At 36.4% G+C, this 26,063-nt stretch overlaps 1 protein-coding gene across 1 annotated transcript; it reads left to right on the top strand.

Annotated features, from left to right (window-relative positions):
- Positions 1-5,267: 5,267 nt before the first annotated feature.
- LOC142343156 (uncharacterized) lies at positions 5,268-23,731 on the top strand. Its single transcript, XM_075394852.1, has 4 exons — positions 5,268-6,104; positions 6,616-7,322; positions 14,528-14,781; positions 21,387-23,731. Exons 1-4 carry the CDS (start codon positions 5,323-5,325, stop codon positions 23,139-23,141), a joined length of 3,498 nt encoding a protein of 1,165 aa, XP_075250967.1. The 5' UTR covers positions 5,268-5,322; the 3' UTR covers positions 23,142-23,731.
- Positions 23,732-26,063: the final 2,332 nt, after the last annotated feature.

Here is a 26,063-nt window from a genome sequence, read left to right as displayed (position 1 = left end):
ATAGCCTCTGGAGATAATCGAAAATGGTTCTGAAGAATCTAATCTCAAAAATTTTAACAACATTTAATTAAATTTGCAATTATTTTCAAATTTTTAATAATTTTAGTCATTTTCAAAGTTTATGAATCGTTACGGCCCAATGCGACTTTTTTCAGGTCTTGCAGATGGAACTGGACAGATTCCAGAAACTACAAGTGGTTTTAAACTTTTAGTACATCGAAATTAAGAAATTTTCTTTAAATTTTCATGTGCTTGCGATAGTGGGCATGTGCTTGCGATAGTGGGTATATTTATAATAGGCATGTGCCTGCGATAGTGGGTCTATTTATTTGGCTTTCAGGGTAATAGCCCAAGAGTTTTGGCACTGCTTATATTCTTGTTTAAGCTGTTTAATTTTTGTTTATCAACTTTTGATATTGTTTTTCTTTTGGCTGGCGCGCTGTTTAACTGATCTGCTGGTCAACTAAAGGAGTTCTAATTTAGTCATTCAATTCTTTGCATTGTGTTCCTATTCATTCCTTTTTTGCTTTTAATTGGCCAGTAAAACTCTTTCAAAGCATTTGCTTTCGATAGTGGGTCTATTTATTTGGCCTTCAGTTTAAAAGCTCCAAAAGTTTTAGCATTGATTGTATTCTTGGTTAAATTGTTTCATTTTTATCAAATTTTGATAGTTTTTCTTTTCGCTGGCGCGCTGTTGAACTGCTCTGCTGGCCAATTAAAGGAGTTGTAAGTTATTCATTCAATTTTTTGCATTGTATTCCAGGACCTGTCCTGCAATGTGTTTTTTTTGTAAGATGTTTTCTTACCTATTTTCATGACCTTGAGCTTTCAAAACGGGATGAACAGGTAAAGCTCAGCGGCCATCAAAGATCTTTAGAGGCTATTTGCCGTGCATATTAGTCCTCTAAGTGCTTAGAGTGGTGAAGCTATTGGGAAGGCCGTATTTCAAGGGTAAAAAGGTGCTTTTTAAGAGGTTTTTAGCCCAAAATGTTGCAATTTTTATCGTTTTTTTTTTTCGTCATTTTTCGAACCAGTTGGTGGACCAGTCTTGAATTGAGAGTTGTAAAATTTGATAAAGGTCTTTTGCTGGACATAGTTTCTTTTTTGAACATTTTGTGAGCTATTTGTTTTTGTACTCCAAACATAAACACGCAATTTTTTCAAGTTTTTTTTGAAAGTTTGTCACTCAGTTTTTTGAGCCCTTGGTGGGTTTCGTAATAGGTTATTGCATAGTTTCTAGTGGTCATGGAATGGTTTTCAGCTGTTTTACATCACGAATTTTAGCAATTTTTTTAAATAAAACTTAATTTTTTTTTTGCGAACTTTACATTGTCAATATCTCACTTTTTCCAACATCAAGAGCTATGAAACCTCCTCCAGAGTTTGATAATATGTCATTGCATAGTTTTTAGTGGCAATGTAGTTTATAACATTTTGTTATTACGAATTTCAGCTATTACTTGTTAAAATTTGCGTTTTTTCACGTTAAAATATTTGTCTTTCGTTCAGGTTTTTCGCCTCAGTGGCCAGGCAACTTCTGTACGTTGGGATAGTATGTTATTGCATCTTTTCTATGGGAAATTGATGGTTTTCAGCTTTTTTTAAAATAAAACTTTTAATTGTTCTGTTTTTCACCACCAGGGGCCATGAAACCTCCTCCAGTGTTTGATAAAATGTCATTATATAGTTTTTAGCGGCAATGAAATTGTTTTAAACATTTTGTTTTTACGAATTACATCATTTTCTTTTGTTAAAATTTGCGTTTTTCAAGCTTTTAAAATATTTGTCTTTCGTTCAGTTTTTTGCCTCAGTGGCCAGGCAACTTCCTTTAGGTTTGGATAGTATGTTGGAATAGTTTTCAACTTTTTATTAGCACAAATGTTAGCATTTTTTTGATGACCTATGATTTTTCTGTTAAAATTCTGAAATTTGTCTTGTTCCTAGTTTATCTTTATGAGCCAATGAAACTTCTTAAAGCTTGATATTTGGTTAGTAGATATTTTTTGAGACAATGAAATGGCTCTGAAAAAATTAGTATCACAAATTTTTGTTTAACATATAATTAACAAACATTTAATTTAAATTTGCAATTGTTTTCAGTTTTTTGACATTTATCGATCTTTACTGGCCCATGAAACTTTTTTACGGTGAACAAAAAAGGTTCGAAAAAAGTGTTTAACTCTATCTATCCTTATTGGCTTTTTTCTATCTTTAGTGGCCGATAAACCTGTGCCAAAGCTTACACTTTAATGGGTATCTTTTAATGGATCAATCTTGGCCTTTAGATTAAAAGCTTCAAGAGGTTCTACAATGATTTTATTTTTGTTTATAGTTTGATTGTTTTAGCTTCCCAACATTTGAAGATTTTTTTGGCTGACAATGTTAATTGATCTGCTGGTCAGGTATTTTAGTTCTAACTGTTTCATTCAATTGTTTGGATTGTCTTTCAGGACTTGTCCTGCTATGCTTTTTTGTAAGAGGTTTTCACACCTATTTTTATGGCTTTGAGATTTCAAAACATGGTAAACAGGTAAAGCTCAGTGGGCATCAAGTTTCATAAGAGGCCCTTGGCCGCGTTTGGTAGTTTTTCAAATGCTTAGATTGGCGAAGCTACTGGGAAGGCCGTAATTTAAAGTTAAACGGTCTTTCTTAGGAGTTTTCTGAGCCCAAAATGTTTTTGCGTTTTGCCCAATTTTTCGCGTTTTTTCATAAATTTTGGAATTTTTGTTAGACCAGTCTTAAATTGAGGTTTTTCGAAGTTGATGAGGATCTTCTGCGAGACACAATTACTTTTATGACCCCTCCACGGTTGCACACCAGCCCAGTCAGCCCTATGTTTGTTTTTTTTCTTTTTTGCAAATATGGGGTTGGATTTTGTTGAGTCTCTTAACAATGTTGCTGTAAAATTTGGATAGTAAGGTCAATAGTTAAGTCAGGTCTTTGGTTTGTTACTCAGGAGTCTTGTTATGTTTTTTAAAGATCCGTTCACACTATTTTTGGCTTTTCCACGTCACGTCAATGAGAAGTCAAATTAGAGTGGTGATTTTTCACGCTGAAGTATCAAAGTGAGCCAAAATTCGAGTAGGCCTTAGGCATGATTTTTTGAAAACTCCCTTTAAAGTGGAGTGAGAAACTGGAAACTGTTGTTTGAACAAATGTTTGCGTTTTAGAGGTAATTGTTTTCAAGTGCGTCAATTTGACTTCTGTTTTCAGGGTTTTTTCTCTTAGGTGATAGTAAAATGATTCATATGTGTTCTAGATCCGCCTATTTGCGATTACATGAAATCATCAATGGCCAGCTATAGCTTTTATGACTATTTGTGGTCTTAAAATGTTAGTGAATATTTGAATTTTGCGTACTTTTTTAGATATTACTCACGTCCTATCACCCAGTATCATTAATGACAGGTCTTTTTGTTTTCTATTCAGGCATAATTGAATATAATTGATGAGGTGAGTTAATAACCAGCTATTTTAAATATAAATTAATTGAATTTTTGAGTTTTACGTTTATTTATCGGACTTTTTGTTGTCTTATTTGATCGCATTAGGGACATATATCGTAGGTTTCTAAGATGTTTATTTTATCAATTTAATATTTTCTTTTTAAAGCAATTGATAGCTCTGAGTTTGACACTAATTGTTTTCACGAAATATTGTCGATTTATTCTTTTTGAGGCTTATTATTGCTACTTTGTGGTCTTATCTCTTAGTTGCATTACTGAGAGGTCTGATCAGTTGCTAAGTATGCATAAATGAATTCATCGATTTAATGGTAAGAGGTCATAGCTGCTGTTTTCTATGAATTCTGTTCGTTTTCAAAAATAATGTTGGAATCTTGTTTCGCATGTATTTGTTGTACTATTTGTTGCTGTCTAATCGCTTTTTCTCAATAATGACTGAATTCTTTGGTTGCTAATCAAGATTTATTTAAACGAAATTATTCTTTCATTGCGTAGCAAATGCTTTCGGTGACTTTTATACAGCTAATGATCAAAAATTAGAAGCCAGTTCTTTGGTTTTTGTGAAAATTGGTTGTCTTTTTGTTATTTTTTTGGTCTCATTTAGGACAGGTTGCATTGGTTGCTGATCCTGACAAAGTACATCTCATCAGCTGAATGAGTTTCTGGGAATCGATTTTTTGATTTTCACACTTTGAAAATTTGAAAATCTTGTAGTTTTGTTGTGGTCTTGTCGCTGACACTAATTTTGGTCATTTTTGCTTGAAGTTTGAGCTCTTTTTTTGATTGACTGAGACACAGTTTGTTCTCCAACCGTTTTACATGAATTTTTGAGAATTTTCTATAATTTTCCAGTTTCCATAGTTTTGCCTCCATTTTGAGTTGCCATTGATTCCCACTAAGTTCAATAAGTTGCTGTTATTTCTGCTGATGCGTAGCGTCAGTATTTCCATAAGGTATTAAAATCGTTTTGTTTCACAAAACACTAGATCTTGGAATACATGTCCTAATTGTTTCTAAGTTTACTTTTTGTGAATGTAGGGTCCTTGTTTTTCTGCCTGACTTAGTTTCTTATTGCTCTAAAAATGTGAATTGTCAGGTCGTTAATTCAATTCTTTGGATTGTAGTTCAGGTCTTGTCCTGCTATGTTTTTTAACTTCGTCGAAAAAAATTGTTTCGCTTTACCTCATTTTGCTGCTTTTTCGATAGTTTGCGTGATTTTATTTGACTTCTCTCTTCTGTTTTCATTCTTCGCTCATTCCGCTCAAAGTCCTTTTAGCTGAAATTGCTCAGCAAAGCAATTTAAATTGAAAGGAGTCAAAAATTAAATCAAAAATAGAAGCGGGGTAAACCCATAAAGAATAATTTTAGATGCCCCCAACTTAAACTTGACTTTTATAAGTCTTAGTTACCAGCTCTTATACTTATTGGTATTGACGCAACCTCCGGTATCCGCTCATTTTTTTCTGTTGTTTCTAACTACGAAATGGAATGAAAAATTCACACTTCAAAAATTCACACTTCACAAATTTTACAAAATCATTTTTAATTTCTGTTTTTCAATCTGCCGGTTGTGTTGTCTCTTTGATCTTCAATTAAATGAGAGTCTAATTCCAATACTTCTAATTTCGGCAAAAAGATTTGTCAAGTTTGCTACACGCAACGGAGGCACGGAGGCTCAAATAAGAAGACTTTCTTTTTCATTTAAGACGATTTGATTTGCTGCTACATTGCAATACAAAATTAACTTTTAAGTTTTTGTTTTTTTTTTGTCCTGACTAATTTTTTTAATAGATATTTTGCCATTTGCTGAGCGTGTTAATTAAATCCTTTCTAGACAGACAATGAAAATAGTTTGTGAATGACAGCGATTGCTGGGCCCGATCGAAATAACAACATGTCAGCTCAAACTGACGTGGAACCCCCGCTTACATTAAGATTCGAGGTGCCTCTCAAGGATTTTGTCAGGCACCGTTACCTAAACGCAAAGCTGAGTGCACAGCCCAACTGTAATATAGGCGAGTTAATTGTAAGTTTGGAAAGGACAGATGCTTCAACTTCCACCGAAATACCAAATTTGGACAACAATTTGGTGTCGACCTCAGTGACAATGAGCTCTGCTGATTTTATGGACGTCGGCGTCTCGATTCCACAAATGGACGAAATTGATGAGGAGGTTGGTGTCACCATGCCGAGAATTCACATTGCTGCGAAAGATCATATGCAGTTTCTTATCCATCATTTCTCAAAACGCAGGAAGTTGAAGAAACGGTACGTTAAAAACGAGCTCCTGGGTTTCAAACGGGCTGTTCTACGTGATTACGGCAGCAGGGTTATGAAATTTACGTTAGCATTTGATAACTTTAGACAGATTGCGCCTCCTGCAACTTTACATCAGCTTTTAATGAGTAGTGGTGCTCCCAATAGATTCAATATGAACAATATTCGAGTTGCACAAGCTGCGTCTGTACCTCAAAATGGGATTGGTAGACCAGAAGCAATGTCATCGAACAGACTGGCGAGTGGTCCGGCGAACACTGTGGAAAACAGGAGGGTCAATGCAACTGGGAGTGGAGATGCGGGTCGTCTTCCTTCAGTTGTTCCTAAAGGTACCTCGACTGGGGAGCAAAAGACAGAACCCAGGTACACAATTTCAGGAGTAGGTTTTAATTTTTCCCTTCTCCGATAGTATTGATTTGTATTATCCTATTATGGTAATGGCTGGTTCTATAACAAATCGTTTTTAGTTCTTAAATGCAGCTGGGTCACATTGGGTGGTAAAACTGGATGTATTTGGTGACAGTAGAAATGTGAACATCCATAAATGTTTGTGGCAGACTTAAAATAGTTACTGAAAAGCAGTGGTTCATGTTAATCTTTGTAGTTTAAGTATCCTCTTACTGATTTCCGGCTGGAAACTTCAAATTGAAAAGTGGCTTAATCGGCTGTAGGAATTTGAGTTTCATCAAATGAAAATAAAAGATTTATTCGATCAGTTTTAAGAATGATTTGAACGATCTACGGTATCGTTTTGTCAGTCTAAAAAAGTATTACTATCTAACTTTTTGAGTGGAACTCTGAAGCGGTTATTTTTTGAATGGTGCCGATATTTGCTAAAAGTAATGAAATTTTTGCCTCTCACTCAACATTTTAGCTCATCTAATCCAAACTCTGATCTCAGTCGTTCCTGGGTGACTGCATCTCAACTCAAAGCCAACAAAACATCTCAACAATCGATAGCTCAGCGTAATATATCATCGACAGCAGCCCCTGAATCATCTTTGAGACCTTGCCCGCCTTTGACGAGTGAACCTGTACTTGCTCCTGTGCCTCCGAACAGCGTGAATTCCAATTGTGCCTCTACCAGAATTGCGAATCAGTCATCAGTCACCGCTGAATCCGAAAACGACACTGCTGCCCATTCTCTGGCCCCAAGTAATGATTTCCTGGACCAGTATCTTACCATAGGAGGGCCACTACAATCAATGGCTCAAATGAGTGCAGATATGGTTCCGGATAATAATACTCCTGCTACTGTTCAGCCGATATCTTTCTTACCTATGCAATCTGGATCAGTGAGTGAACAGCGACCAATAACTACTCAAAGTCCACAGCCTGAGCCTGATAGCAGTACAAGTGCTACACTTGCGCAGCAGTCCCAACCTGAAAACCCAGCTGTCAGTGGAACTGCAGTTGCTGCTGTTACTAACGAGGAACGGAATGGCGGAAATCCTTTGCTATCATCTCTACTTTCGACCGGTGCTGACTGTTCGCATATGTCGCCCGGCCAGGCAAATCAGATACAGACAGAGAGATCCTCTAATGTGATCCAAATTGTGTCTGTGTCAACTCTAGCTGAAGGTAGGTTACAGGATCTTACTTTGATGAGCTGTCACAGTTGTGTACTGCCATAACGAGGAAGAGAGCGGCACAATTTTCATCGGGTTTTTGCTATTCGGAAAGATTATTAATTGTTCCGCCCACTTTAGTGGGGGTGCAACTATATGCTCAACTGATTTTCTTGTTCAGTCAATTTTTGCCGATCGGTATTCATCGTGAGTTGTGAGTGGTATTATTAGAAAGCGTATTTTGTCAAGCGTAGAAAATCAAATTAAAAAGATGGTTGTTTTGTGCACAGTTTTTAATTGCTCTCGAACGAAGTTCGTAGCAATTATTGTAAACGTGTTGGTCTTTTTATGCAAATTTTTTGCTTGACCGTTTTTGAGCTTTTCTTCTAGATCATTCTTTGACTTCTCAAGTGACTTTTTCACGCTTTGGTTCTTCATTTTTGGGTTATCTCTATTGTTCTCTCCGAAGTAATGATTGTTGCTAAAATAAAATCGATTTCAGCATAGCAAAAAGAAGGGACAGATAGCCGAGTGGGCAGTGCTTTTGGTGAGGGATGGGCAGGTCCATGGTTCGAATCCCGGAGTATTTTTTGCACCAATTAGGAAAAATGTGTTTAGGCTACAGGCCCTGAATTAAACTACCTCGCTTGTCGTTCGAAAGCAATTCTTCCGACATAAGTCGGTTTATGTTTAATAGCCGCGTCAGCAATTACAGGCGGCTATTATAGCGCTCCTAATTTTTACTTCGTCTAACAGATTTTTGTTTCGTCTTACCCTGACTTTCATGACTTTGATGACTTTTTATGACTGAGCTGTTAAAACGGGATAAACAGGTAAAGCTCAGCGGGCATCAAGTGTTATTAGAGGCCCTTAGCCGCGTTTGGTAGTCCTTCAATTACTTAGAGTGGTGAAGTTACTGGGAAATGACTTCTGAAATCACTTAATGAACTTTAAATTTTAGGACAATTTACTAGTTAAAGATCAATAGTTTGCATTTAAGTATTGCCAAACCTGTTTTCCCTAATTTTGAGTATTAGAGTTTGGAGTTCATGGTTTCGAATATTACTTTTAATTGCTCTTGAACCTAGTTCATAGCAATTATTGTAAACGTGTGTGTCTTTTTTATGCAAAATTTTCGCTTGACAATTTTGACTTCTCGAGTGATTTTTACCCCCTTGACTTTTTGCATTTCGCGTGACCTAAAATTCTCTCTCAATCACAATTTCAAGTAGCTGAACTCAATTGGCGGCAATTTATTACTAAAAGTTAAAGGAAAAATTTGCCGAAACTGGTGTCATTTTTTACTTTAAATCTTAATAGTGGTATATGTTAACCTCTAATGTGGTTATTTGAAGCCCACTATAGAACTTCTTAGTCCCTTTTAGGCAATTTCTGTCACTTTTTTCGTTTTCTGTTTTAATCCCTATGTGCGTCAAGCGGGTCAACGCCTCTATTTTCCGGCTGTGTTAAAATTTTGATTGTTATTGTCATTTGTGATTTGAGATGTGTTCGCAGGCTGCTAATTTTGTTTTCTATTTTGCTATCTATGTTTTCAATTTGATTTGGCCTGCTTTATGTCAACTTAGCTTGCGGACTTTCTTGAAGGATAGGATTGAGCCAACAATAACATCAATATCTTTAAATGAGTGTTGTTGAGCTCGCAATATTACAATGCGCGTTTCACGATTTCAATGCGTCCATTTTGAAGCCGAATTGAATGCTTTTGTTGGATGTGGATTCTGTGTCTGGTATTTGCAATAATTATTGGAGAAAATATTTGGGAAAGAAAATCCAATCATCCTATTTTCTGCGACATGATTGCGAATGTGACTTCTATAATGGAACAAGTACGTGATGATGCATCGCCTTTTGGTCACTTAAACGAGTATGTTGAAGTACCGATCTGAGCAGGGGTACTGTTTCAGTAAGATTGGGTGGCGATCACATCTCTAAAAGTAAGAGATCTTCCTGTTCTGTTATGTTCTGTCAATGCTATTGATCAAACTTTTTTAAGCAGCCGGCGAACTAGAGGAGGTAGTACACTGTACGCGAAAAGACTAATGGGGAAAGGAATCAGGCGGTTTTTGGTTTCATTTGAAGCAAAGCGTCAGATAGAAATTTTTGGGGCAGTTCTTCAAATTTCAACACCTTAATTTGTGCAAGGATTGGCCTCCAAGTAAAGATTGTTATTTATTCTTTAAATCTTCAAAAGACGGTAATTCAAAAATTTGAGAACCAAACGCAACCGAGCATGTAAAAAAAAGGATGTCGAAAAACGATGGATCAAAAGTGACAAAATTAGAGATAGTGTAAAATTAATCAGAGAATAAATATTACAATGACAAATCAATCGATGCATTAGTAATTAAAGACAAGTTTACAATCTTAATGAACTACAGCGTAAAACATCAAAAAGTTGAAACTTCCAACGGGAAATTCATGTTCTCGAAATAATGAAAGATCGTGGCAATGCGAATCAAACATGGCATTGCGAATTGCCTGAACCAATATTTTGCTTCTCTTTGTGATAAACTTAGTGTGCACTTAACCAAAGATTTTTAGTCTAATGCTGAACGCAAAGAGCAATTTTATACAGAGCAACAGGAGAAGAGGTCCTAAATATAGTTCAAAATCTAGATAACGAATGTTGCTCGGGTAATTACAGTATAAACAAGATCCAGGTGAGAGCCAGCTGCGAAAGAGGGCTGAATATTTAGTAGAATTTATGAAAAATTCAGTTTTGAAAGGGGCATATACCCAAATGAGTTCTTCAAAGCGAAAGCTCAGCTTAATGAAGGATTTAAAAATTAGATTTTAGACCAATTTCTCTGTTAAGCGATCGAGCAAAGTTTTTGAAAGACTTATCACAAATCTTGCTCTAGTACAATCAAGATTGGATGCACTAGTACAATCAACTAAGAACATCAGTCGTAATAAACAAAATACTCCAATGACCAATTTTTTCCCTAGATCTTACGAAGGCGTATAATAAATCCTAAAGTTTGCTGGATATGAGTTGGTGTGCGAGGTTTGACTTTCAACTGATTATTTTTATTTCACTTCTCCGGTGACCTTTTCACGCTTGACCTCTTGATTTTTGTGTGATCTGAGTTTTTGCGCTGATTCAGGAATTAGAAATTAAGTCTGCTACTAGAACTGAAGCGATCGTAAGATTAGCTAGCACAAGGCCCTAATAACCGTGTAATGCTTAAGTCCATTACACCTGATATCGGGAGTTTTAAGCACCTCCTTTGTCCGAAATTTTCTCGAACCATTTAAAATATATCTAGGCTACAGCCCCCTAAATTATTATGCCCCGCCTGTCGCTTGGGAGCAATTTGTCCGAAGTTTGTCATTTTATGTTATTAGTAGTTGACAATCAAGAAATAAATGGAGTCTCTTCTGATTGCCAAAAAATGAAGTCAGGAGTTCCACAAGGAGCAGTAGTGGGGCCACTACTCGTTTTTTAATACACATGAACGACTTACCCAATGCTTGTGAAAATGAGCAAATTAATTTATTATAGCTGCGAAGCTGTAAGCTGAGCGAAGTTATATTGCGGTGCTCTTGGTTTTTTACAATTCAAAGAATTTGAATTGTATTGGGGCGCTGTCCTTTTTTTTAAGATCTGTTCACACATTTTCATGATTTTTGAAGGCAAATGGGAGTAGTGATTTTGTTCACGCCGAAACAGGAAATGGAGCGAAAAAGCGAGTGGTTTTGCTGTGTGAAATTTTTTCGCTCTAATTTTAAAGTAGAGTGAGAAAACGGTGTTTGAACAAAAATTCGCTTTCTCGCTAGTGATTTTTTGTTCACATGCGGCAATTTCACTCTGATTTTTACTGTTATTTCGATTTTTTGGATCAGATTTATTTCTAAATGGTTTTGCCAATCCATTCACAGCTCATTCTAGGCCTAGCTTTTTGTTTGAATTGAATTTTCATTTCTCGCTAGTGATTTTGTGTTCACATGCGGCAATTTCACTTTGATTTTTACTGTTTTTTTCGATTTTTTGGACCGGATTTTTTTTCTAAATGGTTTTCCCAATCCATTCATAGTTCATTCTAGATCTAGTTTTTTTTGTGTGAACCAAATTTCCATTTCTCGCTAGTGGTTTTTTGTTCACTTGCGGCATTTTGACATTGATTTTCTGTTTTTTTATTTTTTGATCTGATTTTTTTTAGGAAATGGTTTTCCCAGTTCACTCAAAGTGCGTTTTAGGTCTAGTTTTCCTTAAGTCATTGAAAATTCTTTGAATTGTACGTCAGGACTTGTCCTGCTATGTTTTTTGTTTCGTCGTCTGATGCTCTTTTTCGTTTTACATTTGTTCACACATCAAAGCTAAAAAGGTCAAATTTTCTGAATTACTTCTTCCTCTCACTAACAGCGTTTGCGCGGGTGACGTCATTTCTCACTCTCTCTAGAAAAAGCCTTAAAGGCATTTGCGTGATTAGATTTTGATCATACGTGACTTACCTCACTCAATAAAATGACTTTTGCACTTTAAAACTTAAGTTTAATTTGAATTAGTTTAAGGTCAAAGGAACTCATATGTGCAGTAAAGTTCCCTAATAGAAGGCCTCTGTGGAATGAATTTCAACGAGCTTTATTAATTTATCGCTGAATGTTTTTTACATAGCTTTTTGAGCGGCGTCGATTTTTCAATTTAAAGCTGTATCTGTTTCTGTATTATACGGCACGCAAGTCTATTCTTTCGCAGCTAGTCCGGCAATCTGCCGGCTATGTTTTGTTTGCTGAAGACGCAAATACTGAAACCGTTGGGTTGAGCTATAAAAACATAATCCATGAATAATAAAAAGTTTGTAATTGACTGGGAACTTAATCTAAATTTAAAATGTTTTGATGGATTCGAAAACATGTTTTTATCTGAACTAAAACCGATTAAAATGGTTTTAATTTGTAATTACCTGCGAATTCGCCAAGACTCAACACTAGCTCTTCGATCCTATTTATCTCACTTTAAAAACCGACTAAGTAAACAATGTGGTATAATTTTGAAATTAAGGTTTTGTGCTCCAAGTTAAAGAATTGATTACTGTAATACAAATATTTGTTCATTTATACGATATGGTGTGTCGGTAAGTGGATCCACCAGTCAATCATCTTTAAAACCAATCTTTCTTCTTCGGAAAAAATAATAAAACTGACAGTTCCGTGAAGATACTGACAATTGTTTTTGATTTGTTTATCCAACATTCTATACTGTCGGTATACGAACTTCCTATATATGAATTAATAAAGTTTGTTTTAAAATCAGTAAATAACCATCATTAACAAACAAATTTGTAGTGGTTTGTTTGTTGCTATTTAATAATAGGCAAGAAGTTAGAATTTACTGACAGAACCTTTTTGTAAGCGCAAATTTGAGAGGAACTTGTTTTTTTTCCGTCTGACTTTGAGAATGCTAGCCGATCAACCTAACTCTTTTTTGTTGATCTTTTTGTTGCTATTTATAATTAATTATTTAAGAGTGAAATAAATTCTTTCTTTTTTTTAATAGCCGCCCTCATCTTCTCAGCCGGCTATTATAGCGCTCCTATTTTTTTTTTTACTTCGTCGAATAAAAAAATGTTTCGCTTTACCTCATTTTGCCGCCTTTTCAACATTTTGCGTGATATCTTTTTGACTTCTCTAGGCTAGTTTCTCTCTTATCTCATTCTGCTAAAAGTGATTTTGAACATCAGTTGCTCAGCAAAGCAATTCAAAATGAACAGAGTCAGTATAAAAAAATTGAAGTCAGAAGTAGAAACGGGATAAACCCATAAAGCCCAATTTTAGATGCCCGCTATTTGAACGTCGTTCCTATAAGTATTAGTTACCTCTCTCTAATGCTTATTGGTATTGATAGTAGCCCCTGTAGCCTCTCTCTAAGAAACAGAAGTATGTTCAACTACAAAATGACATCAAAATAAATCGGACTTAAAAAATGTTTTTGTACAAAAATCTTTTTTTTTCAATATCTTCTATTCTTTCAATCTCAATCATGCTTATTGGAATCAACGGCGGCTAATTTCCGGCAATCTGCCGGGTATGTTTTAAATTTGAACTTGACTTTAAAAAAAACCACTGAATTTTCAAATGAGTATAAATAGGTCAGGGAACCTAAAAATAACACACATGGCAGCGTAAAGATTTAATATAAATTATAAGTAAATTATAAGTAACAGATAAAAGATTTTCTTCTCTAAGTAGAATAGACAAATTCTAAGCTCACATGTGAGTGCACAAACTCACAAATGAAGCGTTAGTTCAACCTAAAAGTTTTCCAAGAAACATTGCAGACAATGTTTCCCATTGGGTCCTTCTGAAGTTGTTGGAAAAATTAGTTTTTGAAGACGTTTTTTAGACCGCCTGTTTGAGTCATTCCCTTTTCAAGCTTTTCTCAAGACAAGTATTAAATGATAAGCCGCCTCTGATGATACTTTTGTCCAGCCATGATGTTTTAGACCTCTCTTCAAGAAAAATGGTTTTCGTTCTTGAATTTCTGTAAAACTTATAAGTTGGCAAGCTAAGTCCTGTTATTATCCGGACGGCAGGTTTCTTATACCTCAAAAGTTGATTGACATACAGTGCAATTCTGTATTCAAGCAATTGTTTAATTCGTAGTATACTATTATCTAGTTTGATACTAAGTGAAGAATTGTTAAATCGATTAAAGTAACAGACTCTTATTGCCCAATTGAGTTGCTTTTCTAAGGTTGTCGGGAGATTTTTTAAAATATAAGAAAGCAAAAGAGCTGAGTGCTAGTGATGACTAATTACAAGAGATTTCAGTAGGATTTTTCGCAATTTGTGTGGTACTACGTTTCTGAGGACATAATGTGTTTTTATTCCTTGTGCTATCTCGCTGAGTATTGTTTAACTTGTTATTGGTACAACAACTTTTTGTCCAAAATTACTCCGAGATATTTCACATTCTCAATTCTTATATTATATGGTTGTCAACTTTCTGCTGCGGATGAGGTGCCAAAGACAATGAACTTGTTTTTTTTTCTGGAATGAACTCTGTTTTTTCTGTTACTTGAGGAACTGTTACTTTGTTTTTTTTGTGTCACATGAGTTACTTGAGGAACCAAAGTTTTACTTCTTTTTTGTGCGGTTGAGTTACTGCAGAATTACGCATTGAAAAAATGTTGAAAGCTCAAGGCAAAGGCCTGTTTTTTAAAGATTATTCACTAATAGATTTGTATTTTGTAGGGACGATATCGCCAATACCACCCGGAATATCAAATACAGAAGGCACGGTGTCCAGTTCCACGTCGCCACAACAACAGCAAAATCAACAACTGAGCAATGTGGAAAGGAATGGCATTGTGGGTTCAGTTTCTGTTTTGACACGTGGACGTGGCAGAGGGACAACTGCAGCCAGTGCTATTGACTTGGCTCAATCAGGAGACGAAGACGAAGAGGATGTTGACTCTTCTGCACCTCCTGCCAAACGCATCGCCACTGTGAGCTTCTTCTACATCGGTTTGCTAAAACCTATACTGCTGCTATTTTATGCAGCTGGGATGGTGTAAGTTGAGCGCAAATATGTTTCGGTATTCTTGGGTTTTGTTTCTGTTCCGTCGGCTGACGTTCATTTTTCGTTTCAAATTGTTTAACACCCGAAACCTGAATAGAGTTGAGTAGCTTTGATCGGTGTCCCGCTTTTTCACCCCTATTTATTTAACCCCCTATCTTTTAACCCCGATTTATACACCCCTCTATCATTTCACCCCGATTTATACACCCCTCTATCATTTCACCCCGATTTTGTTTGAACAAAAACAGTTTGAACAAAAACAATTTGTTCAAAAATGAGTTTTTGTAAAGGTATAATAGACTACATTGTTAATTCAAATTCAATCTTGTCTCAGAAGTTCGTTTCGCAACTCTTGTCTTCGGGAGTAAAATTAAATAAAGAATTTCAGCAAAATCTTAGTTTATAAAAAACAGTTGATTGTTTTAGCTTTTACTCTAATGCATAGGCAAGTCCGTTAATTCAGTTCAATAAATGGTGGTTATCTGTACTAGCTCTTGAAAAGCTCCCGAACGTTTTAATAGTCAGTCATTCATGACCCTTGTAGCATCTCATACTAGATTGCTGCCGACCATTGTTAGTTATTAATAGCCGCCGTCTTCTTCTCAGCAGGCTATTATAGAGGCCCTAATTTTTACAGTTCAAAGAACTTGAATTGTATTGGGGCGCTGTCTTTTGTGTTCACGCATTTTCTGATCTTTGAAGTCAAATTTGAGTAATGATTTCGGTCACGCCGTAGCAAGAAGCAGAGTGAAAAAGCGAGTGGTTTTGCGGCGTGACATTTTTTCGCTCTAGTTTTATTGTTCAGTGAGAAAACGGTGTATAAACAAAATTTTGCTTTCTCGCTAATAGTTTTTTGTTCACATGAGGCATTTTCGCTTTGATTTTTACTGTTTTTATAATCTTTTTACTGGGATTTGTTTCTAAATGGTTTTCCCCGTCAAGTAATAGTGCATTCTATGTCTAGTTTTTTGTTTAGTCAATGAAAATTCTTTGAATTGTGAGTCAGGACGTGTCCTGCTATGTTTTTTACTTCGTCAAATATAAATTTGTTTTGCTTTAACTTATTTCACAGCTTGTTCAAAAATTTGCGCGAAATATTTTTTACTCCTCTAGTATAGGTCCATTCTTCTCTCACTCTGATCAAACTGCTTTTAAAGAGCAGTTGCTCAGCAGGGATCTAAAATGAACACAGTCATGCCGAAAAACGAAATCAAAAATTATTGTAAAAATTAGAATTGGTTTTGAATATTTGATTCCTTGTTTCCTCGAGGTATATCGTTTTTTATTAGCCAGAAAGCGATAGCTGGGGCTATTATTGGCCTTCTCTTAGTTTTTTATTTCGTTAGAACTTTTGTTACGACCCTATGACGTCACAATTTCTTCAAATCTGCTTTTTTGTTCATTCGTTTATGCTATTTTAATTGAATTGAGTGCGTGATGTTATTTTTCACTCTTAGTGGGGCAATTTTTTTGTACTTTTGCGTGATTAAGTTTTTAGTTACACGTGACTTACCTCACTCTCAAAAATACAACTTTTTGTCAGATCATTCTTTTGTTCGACAAATATTCTTTCGTTGAACGAATCGAGATAATCTGCATACGGCCAGGTTAATTCGCTACTGTCAACACCGTTGCTCGCCGTTTGAGAACAGTTTGTCCGATGGTAGTCGGTAACATATATTTTCCCGATTTTTCTTGAAACGATTTTTCGTTTTAGCGTTTGCTTATTTTTGTGTGTGATCTTTTTGAATTATCCCAGCTGGTTTCATTTTTGTCAAGAGACTACGGGGATCAACTGAAATATTGAATTTTTTCCGTTAACGAAATGCAATCTTCATATATATTCTGAATTTCATATATATCTTTCTCATTCTGAATTTCATCTTCTAATTTAGCTCTAAAGGTCACTTCAAATGGGGCGATAAATTTGGTTACAATTTTCGTTTTCAATCCTAGCAGTGGTCCAAAAATTGCCGGTGAAACAATTATTTTGAGCCAGTTAGTGAACGTATACCCATCGCTGGGTAAAGTGAAGCCGAACTGACCTCTGATTGTTGTTCGAGAACATTTCTGTCGATCTTTTCTGTCGGAAGTAGTCGGTTGTGTTCTGCGCTGTTTATAATGTTAGCAGATTGGAAATTTAACGGCATTAATATTGCTTTAGGTCAGCTTCAGCTTGCGATAGTCTTGACAGGAACGCCCTCAGAATCAACAAAGATATATCCTAATAATTTTGTGCGCTGTTTCAGTTTCATGACATCTTTTCAGAGTCATCTTTTTATCTGCTCTCGAACAAATTTGGGGCAATTGTTGCAAACGTGTTTTTATGCAAAATTTTTGGTGCGACCGTTTTGTTCTAGATATTGTTTCGATTCTAGTTTTATAACTTTTTCAAGCTTTTCTTCCTAATTTTTGCTTGATCTAATTTGCTCCTATTCAGAAGTTTAGTCTGTTGCTAAAACAATTGCGATTGAAGATAAACTATAAGATAAGAAAGCACTAATAACCGATTGGGCAATGCTTTATTCTGTCATGAGAGAGGTCTGGTTTTCGAAATTCCCTTCCTTGAGTAGAATTTATTTGAACCCTTAAAAATCATCTAGTCTACAGCCCTCTCTGAGTTAAATTATCTCACCTGTCGTTCGAGACCTATTTGTCCGAGGTTAGTCGGTTTATGTTTTCAATTGTGAACTATATTATCGGCGTTAGTCGGCTCGCTAGTTTTAGTTGCAAAAATGAAGAGGAGTTTAGTAATAGTAATTTTAGAGTTTAGTAATTCATCTTTTCAGCTGGGCAATTTTGTGGGCTGTTTATTTGCTTTCGAAGAGAAGCAATTATTGTAAACGTGTGTCTTTTTTAAGCAAAATTTTTGTTGGACTGGTTTTTGACTTTTCGAGTGGCTTTCAAGCCCTTGACTTCCTGCTTTTTGCGTGTTCTGAAGTTCTCTCTCATTCACAATTTCAAGCAGCCGAACTCAATTGGAAGCAATTTAATACTAAAAGTCAAATGAAACGTGCGCCAAAACGGGTACCATTTTTTTACTTTAAATCTTAGTGGAATATATCAACCTCTGATGAGGCTATTTGAAGACCCTAGGGTCTTTCCCATTATATACCCCCAGCCTAGTGTTCAGATAACATATAGCCCTCAATCATGTTAATTATTTTATAATGGTGGCTATAATGGGAAAAACCCTGAATTTCTTAGTCGCATTCGGGCTATATCCCTCCCCACTGAAGCAGGCTGCAATTGATTAGAGCTCCCACTAGCCGTTCGCGAGCAATTATTCGGACGTTCGTCGATTATATTTGTAATTTCTCTCAAACGAATTTGGGGCAATTATTGTAAACGTGTTGGTCTTTTTTTTGCTAAATTTTCTCTTGATTGTTTTTGTTCTTTTGTTCGAGAACATTCTATGACTTCTCCAATAGCTTTTTCACGCTTCACTTCTTCATTTTGAGTGATTTCTGTGGTTCTTATTGCTTGTTGCTATATAGAGGCGAATGTGAGTGGTTAAAGATCGGAACCGTTGTAGCTAAGTGGTTAAGATGTCAGACTATTATCCTGGAGGTCGCTGGGTTGAACCCCTACGAGTGCGAATTTTTTGCCCCCATGAAGAATTTTCGAAGCTACGCCCCTAAATTAAATTGCTCCTCCTGTCGTTCGAGAGCAATTCTTCCAACGTTAATCGGTTATGTTTATAATTCAACAATATGGGGTTGTATTGGTGCTCTGCCTTTTCGTAAGTGTTCGTGTTTTTTTGATGATTAGCTTTCAAAACGGTATAAACGGGTAAATGACATCGCAAATAAGTTGCCTTGAGTCATAAGGCTGGTTTAAGTTTAAGTGCTGAGTGTGCTGAAGTTGTTGCGAAGGACTAAATTTGAGCTGAAAAGGTCACTTGTTGAAGTTCAAAATTGTGCAGTTTTTCATTTTTCCCCTTCTGCTAAATGGGTCTTATATTGATGTCGGCCAGAGTTGATAGAGGTCTCATGCACCCTAGATGTTTTGTTGATTTTAGGAGGTATATGTATTAAGTGCCAAATTAAACAAAAAAAATATTGATTTTCGCCATTTTTATACGATTTATTACCCTAAAACTTTAAATCTATTGCATGGGTATATGGTTTGATTTTGCGCATTAATGTATGATCAAACCTTTTTGCGATGACGTTTTGCTTTAAAAACGGGATAAACGGATAAAACCCGGAGAACTGTACGGCTCTAAGTTGTTTTAAGTTGTTTTATGTGCTAAGTGTGCTGAATTTGCTGGAAAGGCTTGAATTCAATGTGAAAAGTTCAGTTTTTGAAGCTTGCTTTGAGCCATGAATAAAGCAGTTTTTCCTTGATTGTCAGATTTCTTGATTTTGTAAAAGATAAATTTGGTTTTTGATGGAGATGAGTCATAATTTATCTGGGCCATATGCTGTATGAAAGGTATTGGTTTGTTTTTATTTTATTTTATACCTATTCTCCTATTGTTTGTCTATTTTAAGACCGAGAATTAGTGATTTTCGGTAACTTTTTTGAAGTTTGGTCATTATTCGATCTTTTAGTCGCCAGTGGAAGTTTTTAAAGCTTGCAGATGAGTAAATAGGTAGATAGTAGCAGCAGAATGGATTTGAAGAAATTCGCTTTATGAAGATTGCCAACTCCTGTAATTTTTAACAGCAGCCCTCAGTCTCACTGATCTTTAGTGCAGTTTTGTTATTTTTCCCTCTCTTTTGTTTTGATTGCAAACTATTGTTTCCTATACGTTAGCACCAAACTTATCTACAGCTTATTGCTATGATTTTTATTTTTTAATAGCCGCCTGCATCTTCTCAGCCGGCTATTATAGCGCTCCTATTTACAATTCAAAGAATTTGAATTGTATTGGGGCTTTTTTTTTAAGATCTGTACACACATTTTCATGATTTTTGAAGTCAAATTGGAGTAGTGATTTTGGTCACGCCGAAACAGGAAATAGAGCGAAAAAGCGAGTGGTTTTGCGGCGTGAATTTTTTTCGCTCTAATTTTGAAGTAGAGTGAGAAAACGGTGTTTGAACAAAAATTCGGTTTCTCAGTAGTGGTTTTATGTTCACATGCGGCAATTTCACTCTGATTTTTACTGTTTTTCGATTTTTTGGATCGGATTTTTTTCTAAATGGTTTTGCCAATCCATTCACAGGTCATTCTAAGCCTAGTTTTTTGTTTGAATTAAATTTTCATTTCTCGCTAGTGGTTTTTTGTTCACATGCGGCATTTTGACATTGATTTTCTGTTTTTTTTCTTTATTTTTATCTGATTTTTTAAAAATGGTTTTCTCAATCCACTCATAGTCCATTCAAGGTCTAGTTTTTCTGTTTAGTCAATGAAAATTCTTTGAATTTTACGTCAAGATTTGTCCTGCTATGTTTTTTTACTTCGTCGAACTTTTTTCGCTTTACCCATTTTGCCGCTTTTTTGACATTTTGCGTGAAATCTTTTTGAATTCTCTAGGATAGTTTCACTCTTCTGTCATTCTGCTCAAAGTCCTTTTAAACAGCAGCTGCTCAGCAAAGCAATTCAAAATGAAGAGAGTCAGTATAAAAAAATCAAAGTCAAATAGAAACGGGATAAACCCATAAAGCCCATTTTTAGATGCCCGGTACTTGAACTTTGTTGTCATAAGGTTTAGTTACTATCTATAATGCTTATTGGTATTGATACTAGACCCTGTAGCCTCTCACTGAGAGACAGGAGTATGTTCAATTACGAAATGACATCAAAATAAATCGCACTTAAAAATGTTTTTTTTACAAAACTCAATTTTTGTTGATATTTTCTTTTCTTTCAATCCCAATAGAGTTATGGGAATCAACGGCGGCTATTTTCCGGCAATCTGCCGGGTATGTTCAATTTTGTAAAACTTTTTTGCTTGGTTTTTGATGTCAAATCCGTCAGCTGGACATTTCAGGATTTTTCAGTGTTCTTTTTAGTTCAATAGAATTAATATTTTTCCTACTGATTTTTTTAATTACTGGAACAAAGTGGTTTCTTCTTCATTTCACAGCTTGTTAACATTTTGGCTTTTCTTGGCTATTTTAATCTCCGCTCTTTCTGCTCAAAGTGCTTTTTAAACAGCAGTTGCTCGGCAAAGTAATACAAAATGATTCAATGCCGTGAAACGAAATCAAAAATGGAATCGGGATTAACTCAATCCCGGTTTTAGATGACTGGAATTAAAACTTTTTTCTAACTAGTCCAGGTGTGATGGTTAATGATAATGAAACTAATCATTGTATCCTCTCGTTAAAAAAGCAGGAGTGCATATCTAAGAAATCCAATCGAATTAACGCGAGTTTTTGTCATTTTTTATTAAATAATCATTTATTTCTAATTGTTTCAATCCCAATGCGGGTCATGGGAATCAGTGGTGGCTCTTTTCCGGCATTCTGCCGGCTACATTTTTGTCAATCTATAATTTGCTTTGAAGTCAATAAGACGTGAACAGAGAAAAGGAGTATTATAATATGGCTTTACTGGAACCAGGCAATCCTGGTTTTTCAGGAGATCAAGAAGGAGCCCGACTTGGACTGTAATGCCAAGAGCTGTCAGTCGGATAAGGATCGTCATCCATCTCTAGCCACTTCAGCCACTGTAGCCGTTAAATCACAGCCAGATTCACGGATGACGCAGACGTGTGCGAGTCAGTGCTCTTCAACAGCTGTCGCCAATCCATCCCAACTGTCATCAAATGAACAACGAGAGTATAAATGCTGGTTGTGTGACTTCACATACACAGAATTCCACGAGATTGAGGCTCATCTTAAGAATAATTACCAAAAGACACCTGAGCATTTTCGGGATAGGATGGCTCTCCTGTTTGGTCTGGACAATCCGTCTATCCTCTTACTGAGTGAGAATTGTGCTGTCCATCTCAAATGCCTCAAGTGTGATCAAGTTCAAACTCTGCTCTCGCATTACATCATTCATGTCATGATGCTCTGTCCATTCAGCCATACTGGCAGAGTCCAGCACTCCAGTCCATATCGGACAAATGTGTTTGATATGATACAAGTTGTCGAGAAGGCAAATGTTCGGTCAGAAGAGTTTCGAGAACTAATCAAAGGTGTGAACGAGATTTCCATCTGTGGTCACTCATTGTCATGTGGTTCTTTGTTGAACAAGTTTGACGTCAGGCCTCACAAGTGTGATCAGAAGGGCGGGAGCAGTGGCAACTACAAACTCAAGTGCTCTTTTCAAAATTGTCCTTTTGAAGGAGAGAAGAAAGAGCTCATTAGTCACTACTGCTTCAGTCACGCGATTCGCCTTACGAACGTTAATCTTCCCCAAGAAGAGGAAGAATTCCTCGCCCGATCTAAAACGCGGAAACTCGAGCACCTCTTAACCGGACCCTTAGTTGATTGGTATGTCTATGGGCCAGCTGCAAATTTTCAGCCGTCGGCTGCTAATGCCAATTTGCAGATGCCTCCACAAATCCGACCAGTTGTTGTGCCAGGACCTGTAAATAGACCACCATCCGTGGCGGGGAGTTCAGAAACTCTCCTTACAGGGTCTGTAGGGGATAGTACACAAGTGCATGTAAGTGTGGGTCCCAGACCTCAAACCAGTATGCCTTCTCTTGTCAGTCAGCAGCATCGTCAACAGAACAGATTTATTCAACAAGCTCGGCATCAACAAACTCAACAGCGCCAGTATCAAAACCAAATTGCAAGTCAACAGTTTTACTTGCAACAACCCTCAGCCCCAATGACAACGGGTCAACAGCATCCTGTCCAGTCATCCAACAGCGGAATTCGAACGCAGAGAACAAACACGGCAATCAGATCAGCAGTTCCCCAAAACACATCTCACTCAGGGAGCGCAGGACACCAGTTCAATCCTAACTATTCTCAGGCTCCACGAGTTACGAATTCAATTGTTAATCAGCAACAAATGTATCCAGCTGGCACGTATCCCACACCGGCCCAAACACACGTTAATTATGGGAGTGATCCAAGAGTCGTCCCCAATGTCCAGGCACCCCAGCTTTACTTTCATCCACAGAGCCATTCCGGTCAAGCGCAACGTGCTGCGCCAAATGCACAGGCCACCACAACCAACATGGAGCACTATTATCAATCACAGCAACATCAGCAGCAGCAACAAGTGTATTCACAGTATACATATGCGCAAGCTACTCAACCAATATCAAATCAAACATTCGCTTTTCCACCAGTTCAACAACAGCAACAGCAGAATGTACAACAGAGCTACTCGTATCAACAGCAAAACTATTACACTCCTCAGCAACAGCAATAACTACATCCTCATAAACTTCAGTCACACATAATCTACTATTTTATGAGCAATTTGAAATGTCTTCCATTACATCCGTGACATGCAGTTAAGTAGTTTAAGCAGTATCCAGACCTGTTAACTCCCTTCAAAATTTTAGTTAAAGTACATGCATGAAGCACTGTTACTTTGCTTCTAACCTAATAATTAATAACAACCAATTCATGACATCCTCTTTCAAACACACCAAAAGAGCTAATCAGTTGCTTTCTTTGATATAACACCTTTCCTAGATCTTTTTCATTAGTATATGCATTAGGCCCACATTTTTTGCGTATCATTGAAGTGATTACGAAGATTGCTGATCTTTACTTTAGTGACGGTCTACAGAAAGTTTTGAATATCATGAAACTTAATCACCAGGATTTGCATTGTTTATTAAGAACAATCGTGAAACAAATATCTAAATATCAACAAGCCCCATCTTTGTTTTGAACTGTAACTTAGAAGAGAAACAATTATGAATCTAATAATCAGTTTGTTAATTCAGCGATAATTTTTTGCTCGTTAATACTGTTATTCTCCTTTGTTAATTTAATAAAATATTACTTTTATTGCTAAACCTTTTGAGTGAACATTACAGTTAAATACTTAATAACAGTTGTCGACTCCGCATCTTGAAAAAAACCATGAAAGCCGCAGTCAACCTCATTGCTTGTAGAAACACCCAAACCTTAACAAAACTTTATTGCATGCTCACAAGAACAAGCAAGCAAGCATTTTGATTAAAATTAGTAGTTTCTCATGACAGAACAATGAATTGGTGGCAGGAAGGAAAACAGCTTCATCAACATATAAATTTCTGGAAGACAGATACATGCCAAACAACACACCGTCAGCATCTGTGTTACAAGTCAGCAGTCCTAGGACTTACTAAGTGGACAAAATAAAGTTTTTGCACGTTATACTCAAGTCACAGCAAGGGTTCGTTAACAAGGCTTTTTGTCAATCGTATCGCAGTGCAGTAAATTGATGTCTTTCAACAGGTTGATGAAGGCTCTTCAACCACTTTCGGTTGTGTTCAATACTAACAGTCATGGATTATGTTGCTTGAGATCATCAATGACTCACTAATTGATGAAAATTGATTTAATTTGAAAAATATTTAGTAGCCTAGGGCCACAAAGCCAAGAGACCACAGCACAGCTCGTTCCTAAACATGTTAAAATCACATTCTAAAATACCTAAACGTACGACCTCTGCGCAAAGAAACACTTTTCTTTGTAACTCATCTTAAGTCTAAGTTTATCATCAATAAAGACACTTTTAAGTTAACAAACACTCATACACTAAAGGTAAAGTTAAAATGGGACAACTACAAGTCACACATAGAAACTATTTTGGACTAGACAAAGTGTTTTAGAGAGTTTGAAAGGCTTTTCAAAGTATAATGGGAGTAAATGCAATTAACGGACCCCAAGATTCATTTTTTAAGAACTTCATTTGAAAGACGGAGCAGTTTGTTATTTTGAAGCATTACCCGAGGCAACGAAAAATAATCTAGAGCTTAGCTTAAGTGCGCTTAGAAATCCACAGCTTCGAGAATTGCATGTAATAGTCAGCGAGTGTTAAGTTCGATGCGAAAATTTATTCACCAGAGATTTTGCTGGTAACATTACCAAATATGGTTCTGCGTGCATACCCTGTCCCAATTCCTGAAGACTACCTTCCAAGAGCTGATCAAGCAGCTCCGTATTCAGTGGATGAAAGAGATGCCCGAGCTCAAGATTTTTTACAGCAAGAGAGCATCAGGTTCTTTAAAATGTACGGCAAGTTGGCTGCGAGCCAAGCTTCTAGAACAAGCTGAATACAGCAATTGAGGATTTGTGTCTTCTTGGCCGCAAACAGCTTACAATCCACAACTTGGGTGAAATGGACGACTTCGAGCATCCAATGAACTGAGTAGCACTATTACAGAAAGCTCACTGAACGCCTTCTCAAAAATCACACTCAAGAAGCAATGGAAAACAAAATGTGCTAGCAAAGCGACTAGACGAGCATAACCAACACACAAAAGAACAGCTCTGAAAACAGAGGCTATCAAACAAATCGAGGTTATGGTCGTGGAAGTTTTTGAAATAGAGGATTTAGAGGAAGTGGCGACCGCAATAGCTACTATCGAGGCACAGGTCAAAATTTCATTAACTCTTAAGCCTATCAACAAACATCATTTACACCAGCACTAACACCATCATCGTACTAGAATAAAACCACAAGAAAATCCAAAGGCTGCGTTTAGTGGCATCTGTCCAAGTTATACCCGCAGATCATGAAGTTGTTTGTTTCAAATGCGGATAGCCAAATCATTCGGTGAATCAGTGCACACTAGGAAGAGGAAAAAGACAAGATAACCACTAGTTCCAAAAAGCCACACATTCCAAAAAAGTCTTAAACAATCATCTTTCTCAACTTAAACAAAATTTTGGTAGCTGCTCAGATAATTCAGAAAACGAGCTTCGCGCGACTATCCCATTAAAGGGAGAATATTTACCTTCTTTCCATGTTCATTTTGACGTAAAATTTGCCGCCGTGCTTTACTTTTTACAGGTTCTTCTGCAAATGCAACACCTGAGATCCTGTTATTAAACCTGCAAAAACAATAGCAGAGCTTGAATTCGTTGAACTGGCTTGCAAAAATACCAAACTAGTATCTGTTGCTCCTGTATCCGTTTCTCACGTTGTTTGATTTACTTTGGGATAGCCAAGCATCAATTTTCTAACGATTTTTTTTGACAACGATGAGCACATTAAGTATCCATGATGATCCACTCAGTTCAATTGATGAAAAAGGAAAATTGTTAATTTCTATCAATATTTCTGACCATTGTCCACATTAAAGCTGATACTCTGATTGCCTGATGTTAAATTTTAAATCAAAATTAGGTT

The sequence above is a fragment of the Convolutriloba macropyga genome, chromosome 7 (assembly GCF_964194025.1).
Source record: "Convolutriloba macropyga chromosome 7, txConMacr16.3, whole genome shotgun sequence".
NCBI lineage: Eukaryota > Metazoa > Xenacoelomorpha > Acoela > Convolutidae > Convolutriloba > Convolutriloba macropyga.
The sequence above is the reverse complement of the archived record's forward strand: the minus strand, read 5'-3'. Positions and strand labels throughout refer to the sequence as shown.

What these genes read in the sequence shown, in the direction of transcription:
- LOC142343156 (XM_075394852.1), top strand. Translation starts at nt 5,323, where the DNA reads ATGACAGCGATTGCTGGGCCCGATCGAAATAACAACATGTCAGCTCAA. An exon ending in TGTGTCAACTCTAGCTGAAG is followed by an intron (nt 7,323 to 14,527) that starts GTAGGTTACAGG and finishes TGTATTTTGTAG; the next exon opens with GGACGATATCGCCAATACCA. An exon ending in CTGCCAAACGCATCGCCACT is followed by an intron (nt 14,782 to 21,386) that starts GTGAGCTTCTTC and finishes CTGGTTTTTCAG; the next exon opens with GAGATCAAGAAGGAGCCCGA.